Source organism: Elephantulus edwardii, unplaced genomic scaffold (assembly GCF_000299155.1).
Source record: "Elephantulus edwardii isolate Elephantulus edwardi_28Jun2011 unplaced genomic scaffold, EleEdw1.0 scaffold00575, whole genome shotgun sequence".
NCBI classification, from domain to species: domain Eukaryota; kingdom Metazoa; phylum Chordata; class Mammalia; order Macroscelidea; family Macroscelididae; genus Elephantulus; species Elephantulus edwardii.
In genome coordinates this window covers 35,855-45,232 of record NW_006400325.1, presented here as the reverse complement: position 1 = coordinate 45,232, position 9,378 = coordinate 35,855, and the positions used below count along the sequence as shown (strand labels likewise).

Here is a 9,378-nt window from a genome sequence, read left to right as displayed (position 1 = left end):
TGGGATAGGAACAAATATCGATCTCTTCCAGTCAGTTGGCCAAGTGGTTGTTCTCCAGATTTCTTGGCACAACTTGGTGAGCACATCCAGGGCAGCATCTCTTAATTGAAGTTACTTCTTTGGTAGATGCCACACTCATGGATCTTGTCTGTGAGTTTCGTGTGCTCACTGCAATGACTTCTTGAATGTAGATGAAGTCATGAGTCCTCTGGGAATTGCTTTGTGCTCTTGATCCTATTGATGTGGATTCTTTCCCCTCTGTGAAGGTGGCGGAAGTCAGAAGCTGCTGTCCTCTCCCCCACCACACTGCTTTTTACATAAGGCATTAAATCAGGAGTTATGGTGCAATAAGAAACCAGAGCATAAAGGGAAACCATTACATATCTATAATAGAAATATAAAAATTGCATAAAAGTAGGATAATAAGAGGCCGCTTTATTAAAGAGCTGTCACTTGAGCTGGGATTTCTAAAGTGGGTTAGGAGGGGGGGGCATAGAAAGTGGAAGGACAGTCCCTGTTAAGGACTCAGCCCAAAAAGAGACATGTACAAATCCACACTATGTGATGTGTGGAGATGATCAAGGCAGACAGACCCCAAAGTTAAAATATAAACAGGTATGATTGATGGGCTCTTGTGGCCTAGTGCACGAGGTGCTGCATGACTAACCCAGAGAGGGCACCTCTCTGGGTCTGAAATCCACTGGCAGCTTCGGGAAGAAGGAGAGAAAACACCCTTCAAGCAATCCACAGCCTCGTAAAAGCTGCTGGTGGGGGGGGGGGTCACCTATGAGTCTGTTCTGACTTGATGGAGATACATTTGAGGGTTTTTTTAAGGTATGTGTTTTTCAACATGGTACCTTCTCTGGTGGTTTAGGGGTAAGGAATGATACTGCCAAGGCAGTGGTGGTGGTTGTTGTTGTGTACTGTCGAGCTGGAACCGACCATCTAGTGGATTTTCTGAGGCAGTTAATCATACAGGAGGAGATCACCCATCCTTCTCCCGTGGAGCAGCTGGTGGATTCAAACTCTTCATGCCTTTGGGATTGCAGCATAGCTGCTTGCTTCTAGGTCACCAGTTCTCCCTAATGCAAAGGCAGTTGTTGTGGTATGTGGTTCAAATTCACCAGCTTCTCCATGGGAGTAAAATAGACTATCCCCCAAACAATTTACTCTCTCTAAAAAGCTCCTAGGGGACAGCTATGGGTTGGTTTGGACTTGGTGATAAACAACAAGAACCAGGTGTGAACATTTAAATAAATTAAAAAATAAATAGAACTAAAAATTCAGTTCTTGGGCTACATCAGCAGCCCCAATTTGATCAGGGCAAGCACAGCAGACAGCACTATTAAATGTGGGGGTTACTCACAGTGCCATAAGAAGAGATGGGCCACCCTAGCTGGCTGAGAGGAGGCATGCTACGTCTTAGGGAAGCAATGTGTGGGGCAGATGCTCTAGGAATGGGGCAGATGAGGAGGATACATTCACAGAATGTCCACAGGGAGGGGCAGTTAGCAAGTAAGGAGGCTACAGACTCCAACCGGTGGGGGAAAATCCACAGTATTCAGGGTTATGAGAGCTGGTGGCTAATTTACTGATTCCCTGGAGTATTTTTTTTAATTATTATTAAATTTTATTAGTTTCAATGAACATTCACAGGGATTCTGGGCTTTCACTCCTTCATTGCCGCACCATTCTCTCCACCCTCCTCCCCAGTTTGTTCTTCTTCCCCGCCATCCGAATGTCTGTTTTAATTGTCCAATTGCCACAGTGCTTGTCAAAGTCAGTTCTGATTAATCTCCTTTGTTGGTGTGTCCTTTGCCATTCCCTATCACTCCTCCCTGAGAGAGACTTCACCCTGATTCATAAGGAAAAGGGGATGGCGTATTCTCTTAGCTACTTCCTGCTGAAAAGGGACGCTGTGGGTTTCAGGGTGAAGATCTTCTCTCACTACTCTAAAGGGCCCCTTTGGCAGTAGGAAACACATAGACTATTATGGAGATTGATTTTGGAATTTAGATGCACTCTTATTGATTGTGCTTGGCCGTACATGTTCATATCCTTGAAAATGTATCATGGGGGTGTTGCAACCTAGAAGACACAAATTTGACTAACAAGTTATAAGTACATGAGTCAAAAATTATGGAAAAGTAAAAGAAAGGATTCTTTCATTGTTTTACAAACCCTCCCCCAGGTCCACTCCACCATGTAGCCATCGCTCTAGACTCCTGTGATGTACTTCTGTACCTAGTCATATATCTCTTTTAAACAGTTTTCTCCCTCCTCTGTTTCAGTGCAGTATACATTATTGAACCCATCTTACTCAGTCTCTCCCCAACCCCAAGGACAGTCCCATTCTACAACAGTGGCATCATGTAATATTTGTCCTTTTGTGACTGGGATATTTCACTCAGCATAATGTTCTCCAGAGTCAACCATTTTGAATAATATTGCATGAGTTCCTTGTTTTTTTAATGCAGCATAGTATTCCATTGTGCGAATATACCACAGCTTCTCTAGCCATTCGTTTGTTGATGGGCACTTAGGTTGTTTCCAACTCCTTGCTATTGTGAACAAAGCTGCAATAAACATGGGTGTGCATATATCTGCTTGGATGTCAGCTATGGTCTCTTCAGGGTATATTCCCAGTAGTGGAATTGCTGGGTCAAATGGTATCTCTATTTGCAACTTTTTGAGAAAGCGCCATACTGCTTTCCACAGGGGTTGCACCATTTTACACTCCCACCAACAGTGAATCAGGGTTCCAGTTTCTCCACAACTTCGCCAGCATTTGTTGCTTGCTGTTCTGTTAAATTTTGCTATTTTGACTGGGGTGAGATGATATCTCATAGTTGTTTTAATTTGCATCTTGGAGTATTAAAATAGCATAGTTACAATTCAGAAGTCACTAGAGATCTACTAACACCACAGGCAGCTTGAAGAGCTTTTAAATAAAAAACCCTGGGCCTGAAAAAACCCAGGAGCAGGAGTTGGGAAGGAAAAGGAGGCCCAGAATGGAGGACTTCAAGTGAGGCCCACAGCCCTGGGGAAAAGCAGCTGTGCAATGAACAAGACGTACTTGTTGAAGTGATAAAACAACTAGTGAAAGTTTAAAGTTAAGCATGAGTCATTACACCAGCTTCAATATTCCTTTGGAGCAGAACGCAGGGAAGGTCATAAGGGCATGCAAGCCAGCACCGAGAATCAGGGCTGTTGTTTGCGGCCACAGCACTGGTCCCATCCGCGGTGACCCCACAGGAGCAGAGGAGAGCTGCTCACAGGGTTGTCAGGCTGTGACCTTGGGAAGCAGGTCACTGGCTCTGTCTTTCAACGTGCCTGTGCGTAGGTTTGAACCACCAACTTTCATCACCAAGTTGATAACAGTTAAGAGTTTAACCATTTGCACCACCTAGAGTCTCCTAGAAAGCATCAATATTGAATAAAAACCCAACAGGTTAAAATAGATAAATGAAGCTTTTCAGAGTGTTTGTAGGGATCCAGAGATCCAGGTGTGATTTCTCACCATTTCCTTTAAAGGTATCTGTCACTACCTTACTGTCTTGAATTTCTACCCACTGATCTTTTAAACAGATGGACAATACAAGTCTGTGTTCTGGTGTCTTAACTGAGACAATAGACAGGTAGCAAAGTGGATTTTGCAGCAAGGCTGTTTGTCCTTGGTGTAACTAAAATTTCCCCATAACCTAGATCCTAATAACAAGTGCTCTAGTAAAGAGTTATTTGTCTCTTGCATGCCCACAGGCCCTGGCGTCCCTGTCCTTCCACCTCAGAAAAAGGCGAATAAAAATGGAAGCCTCAACTTCACACAGCATAGGACTGAAAACTCACAACCAAGCCTGCTGTGCTCAGTCAATTGCAAGCCCCAGCTTCCCAGTAAGATAAGGTGAACTCTCCCTCAGGATTTTCAAGACTATATAACCATCACAGAAGGAGCCAGATGATGTAGTGTATAATCTAGCAAGCTGGTAATTGAGAGGTTGGCAGTTCGAATCCACCAACCTCTCTGAGGGAGAACAATGGAAAATCTTTTCCATTAATATATAAAGACTTGGAAACAAAATAGAGGCTCCCTGTGAGTTAGAGTCTCCTCAATGACTCAGTGGGAACTGGGGAGGGAGCTTCTAAAGGAAGCAGACTGTCTGTCTTGCTCCTGAGTTACAGTGTGTAGTTTACACCATCAAGCCTCCTGCTAGCAGCCTAGTGCATGACCGCTGCACAGCCAGAACTCCTTAATATAGTAACAGGCTGCATCGTGCAGAACTTGAAAATGGAAAATATGGCCTTGTTATAGAAATGAGGGCAGAGATGCAGGATGGATTTTCTTTTCTTTTCTTTTTTTTTACGATGAATGACTTATTCAATGCAATTATTTTTTTAAAGCAAGGATTATACATATGCCATTTACCAGATGGAATACATGAGAATCAAATCAACTATGTCTGGACAAAGAGGAGAAGCTCAATATTATCAGTCAGAACAAGGCCAGGAGCTGACGGTGGTGAAGGCCATCAACTACTCATAATCAAATTCAAATTGAAACAGAAGAAAATGAAAAATAAATCTATAAGAGTCAAGTTCAGTCTTGAGACTATCCCACTGAATTTAGAGACCATCCTAAGAACAGACTGGATACACTGAACATGAATGATTGAAGATCAGGTGAGTTATCAGATCAATTTGAGTGACTGGTGAGATGATATAAAGGATATCATACATGAAGAATGCAGCAATTTAAAAAAAAACACCCCACAAAACAAAAACCCCAAGAAAGAAAGAAGAACCAAAATGAATGTCAGAGGAGAGTCTGAAAACTGCTGTTCAATGTGGAGACATTAAAGTGAGAGGGAGAAATGATGATTAAAAGAGCTGTATAAAAGATTTCAAAGGGCAGCTCAACAAGGCAAAGCAATGAGACAGGCAAAGACCTGAAATTAGAAAAGTTAGAGGAAGAACACGCTTGACATTTCTTAAGCTGAAAGAACCAAAGAGTAATTTAAGCCTCTAGTTGCAAGGCTGAAGTGTTCTATGGGAGAAATACTGAGTGATGCATAAAGCATAAAAAGAATATGGAGGAATACAGAGTCATTGTATGAAAAAGAAATGGTTAATGCACAATCATTTCAGAAAGTAGCATATGATCAAGAACCATTGGCACTAAAGCTCCAGGAATTGATAGGATACCAAATGAAATGTTTCAACAAACAGATGTAGCCCTGGATCTGTCCATTCAACTATGCTGAGAAGTTTGGAAGACAGCATTGTAGCCAACTGTCTAGAAGGGAATCCATATTTATATTCATTAAAAAAAAAGACTCAACAAAATGCAGACATTATTAAGCAATACCATTAATATCTCATACAAGTAAATTAATGCTGAAATAATTTTATTTTAAAATTTAAATTTAAAATGGTTGAATCAGTAGTCAGAAAACTTCCTGAAGTTCAAGCTGGATTCAGAAAAGGCCACTGAACAAAGGGTATCATTGCAGAAGTCAGATGGTACTTGGCTGAAAGAGAATACCAGTAAGATGCTTACTTACATTTTATTCACTATGCAAAAATATTAAAATATGTGGATTGATAACATTGAGAAGAATAAGAATTCCAGAATCCTTAGCTGTGCTTATGCAAAACCTGTATGGACCAAGAAGCAATCATTCGAACAGAACAAGATGCATGGTTTAAAATCAGGGAAAGTATGTGTCCAGGCTGTATCTTTTCACCATGTCTATTAAATCTTATGCTGAGAAATAATCCTCAAAAGTGGACTATATAAAGGAGAACGTGGTATTAGGATTAGAGGGAGCCTCCTCAACAGCCTTAGTTATGCAGGTGACACAACCTGACTTGCTGAAACTAAGGAAGACTTGAAGCGCTTATTGAAGAAGCTAAAAACTATACCTTTCAGTATGGGTTGTGCAGCAACAGAAAGAAAACAAAAATTTACCACAAATGTATTAATACATAACACTATGATAAATGGAGAAAATATGAAGATATCACAAGCTTCACTTTACTTGAACTCCCAGACAACACACATAGAAGCAGAAGTCAAGAAATCGAACAACAAAGTGCAATGTATTACCTGGGCAAATCTACAATCAAGGATTTCTTTAAAGTGCTCAAGAGCAAGGATTTCATTTTAAAGACTTAGGTGCACCCATGCAAACCATTACCAGCCCCCCCCCCCATTGCTTAATACATATGAAAAAATCAGACAATGAATAAGGAACAGGAGAAGAATTGGGGTCTCTGAAGTGTGGTGTTGGAGAACAGTATTGACTATCCCATGGACTGACCAATGAACCAAAAAATCTGTCTTAAAAGAAGAGGGACCAGAGTGCTTTTTAGAAGCAAGGATGGTGGGACTCATGTCACAAACTTTGGACATATTTTCAGAAGATGCCAGTATGGGAAGAGGGACATTCAAGAAATAGAATGTCAGGGCAAGAGAGAAAGACCCACAATGAGATGGACTGACATAGTGACAAAAATGGATGGATGGGAGCACAGTGGGAATTTAGAGGAGGGGTTAGAATCAGGCAAGGCTTTGCTCAGTGGTACCCAGAGCTGCTAGGAATGGGAGTCAATGTGAGGGCCCCTGACAATAGCATTTAATCCTGAAGAGAATGAACCACAGCAAAGTCAAAGCTTTCTGAGACTGAGCAAAGGGATATAAATTCTGCTCCACAATTCTGTACTTTTAACTGACCTTATAAACCAACAATTCAAATCAAAACACAGAGCCCTCAATGGTGGCTGAGCCTTAAAATCAAAGAAGCTAAATACCAAGACTCCTCCATGCCCCTTTTGATTGGTGACATTTAAATTTTACTACCTTAATCAGAAAGTGGTTTTTAAATAACAAAGATAGAAAGAACATTCTAGCACATAGCATGCAAAGAATATGGATTCCTAACATACCTTAGAATAAAAGGCAAATAAATATTTTGTATTGTCTATAAGAAGATAATGCCACTCCTCCTATTTCCAAGCTTTTGTACCTTCCAGTCTTAGGGAATCCTGGAAGCACAGTGGTTAGCTCTTGGTTGTTCAGTGAAATGGATCCACCAGCCTGTGCTAACATAGAAAGATGACCTTATTTGTTTTTGTAACCTCCAGAGATCTGACTTTCGGTGTGCCAAAAAAAGACCTCAAAACGGTATTCTCCTAAAAAAAAAGCTGAAAGCAAGCCAATTCTGGTCATTTTTCTTTACTCTCTGACTTTGTAAATACGTGTCCTGTCCTTTCAGACAAAGGCAAAAGGGAATGCTTGGTTTTGAGTAAATTTCAAGATGACTTTGTTTGAAAATGAAACACAAAATAAAAAACTGTCTTAGTAGATGACAAACCTGAGAGGAACAAAGGATGTCCCCACATGTTTGGCCCCCTCCCAGTATGTGACAATCCCAGACTGGCCTGCCAGTGTCCACTGTGATCTGCTAGTTTGACTCAAAGTACTTCCTTAAGTGAGTCTGCAGGCAAGCCAGGGACTTCAACCTGACAAATAGTGGATACCTTCTAAGACTGATTGTGTTGTGTAAACAAGTAACACCCAACTGTTGACCACAAGGTGGGAGGTTGTGTGCACCTGGAGCTGTCTTGAAATGAAGGTATGGTGGTGCAGGTCATTGCTTTAGGAACCCATGAGGCTGGACCACAGTTCTGTTCTGATGCCATGAAGGACTAATGCTGTTAATGTACGGTCGAGTTGGATTCAACTCAGAGTTGACCCTCTGTTGGGTTTTCAGAGGCCATAAACTGCATGGGTGGAGAGGACCCATCTTTCTTCTACAGAGCTGTTAGCTGATTCAAACCACATGCCTTTGTGTTTGCAACACAATTCCTTACCACTAAGCCATCAGGTTAACAACCCCACATACAGAGAACTGTTAAGATGTATTTGGTCCTGAGACCTCAGATCCCAGTGCTGACAAGACCTTGGGTATGAGGTTATCTTTCAGGACAGGCTCTGCCATGCTCCACGTGGGGTGCAGCCAGGAACCTGGGACCTTGAGCAGCAGGAAGGGAAAGTGCAAGTGGGAGGGACAGACAGAATTTTAGGATCTTACTTGTAGTTTTTCTCCCAGAATTTCACTGGTCTGACATACGACATGATGAAAATGACACTGCCCAGAAAGGGGCTCAGCGGAGTGGAAAAGATTGAGGTGGCGATGGTTTGAAAGAAGAGCATTGCAGAATCTGGGAACTTTGAGTTAAGTGGAAAAATTCAAATGTCATGTTAGACTTAGATGGCTGTTAAGTCACTTTCTGTACCCAGGAAAGGATGGACCCCTCCTCTCTGTGTGCAAATATTTTGAAATATAAAACCCCTGAGAGGACCCTGCTAAGCCTCATCTCACCACCCATATGAACTGAACGACTCTCATAAAATTCCCAGCGGGCTCAGGATGGTGCAGGGCAAAGATTTAATACCTAAAGATGGAAAAAAGAGCAGTTTCTTTGTATTAAGACACCATCTAAACAAAACAACCGGAACACATTTGCCAAAGGGCTAAGTAGTTCTTTAAATAATGAAAATTAAATTAGACTTCTTAAAATAAACAAACAGCATCTTTTGGATAGTATCATCTTTGTTTTATAAGAAGTATTTTTCTACTACTCAGAAACATGCATTATTCATCATCCATAGACCACCAATGGCTAAATTCAAGTTGTTCCTAGTTCATAAGCTAAAAAGGTGACAATTAAATCCCAGTACGGTGGTGGCTGGGTCTTTTACAGTCTAAATTGGTTCTCACTGTCTGGCTTGCCCTAGCGTCACACGGCTAATCAGAAAACTGAATGTTCAACACTGCAAATAGCTTAGCAGTAACTTTTGGCTTAGACCTCACGGCTCATTGGAATCTCGGGAGGTGCCTGATATGGCCCGTCCTCTGAGAGACCTGATCCTTCCCTCATCTCTATGCATCTCTGGAGAACTCTACTCAACTTTTCTACCTTTACTGTGCTGTAGTTTATGTGCTGTGGTGACAAGAGCAAAGGGGAACTGAAGGCAAGAACCCAGGGGTCTATGGAGCTCCCTTCCCCAGCACAGTCAGTGGCAAGTACACCATGCCCTGTCCTGCAGGTGCAGACATGGGTCCACAAGGAGTTGTGCTGGTCACCCAAAGGCACTTCTGCTCTGGTGTCTGATCCACCAGCAACCTTATGAACTCTATGGGAGGAAGATGGGAAATCTCCTGTTATACCGCCTGAAAACCTCTGGGGGGTCAAGTGTGAGCCAGTTCTGACTAGATGGCAAGAAAGAGTGAGTGAAAGATAGAGAGAGCACGAGCGAGCGAGAGAGGAGAGAGAGAGAGGGAGAGAGAGAGAGAGAGAGAGAGAGAGAGAGAGAGA

At 42.0% G+C, this 9,378-nt stretch overlaps 1 protein-coding gene across 1 annotated transcript in view; it reads right to left on the bottom strand.

The window, feature by feature from the left end:
* Positions 1-9,378, bottom strand: part of LOC102848006 (pecanex-like protein 2-like) — a gene marked incomplete at its 5' end in the record, with an annotated part of 123,185 nt that overhangs the window by 107,922 nt on the left and 5,885 nt on the right. The window contains one exon of the mRNA XM_006903346.1: positions 8,091-8,220. Within this exon, the coding sequence (XP_006903408.1) occupies positions 8,091-8,220 (130 nt within the window). The remainder of the gene's footprint in view (positions 1-8,090; positions 8,221-9,378) is intronic.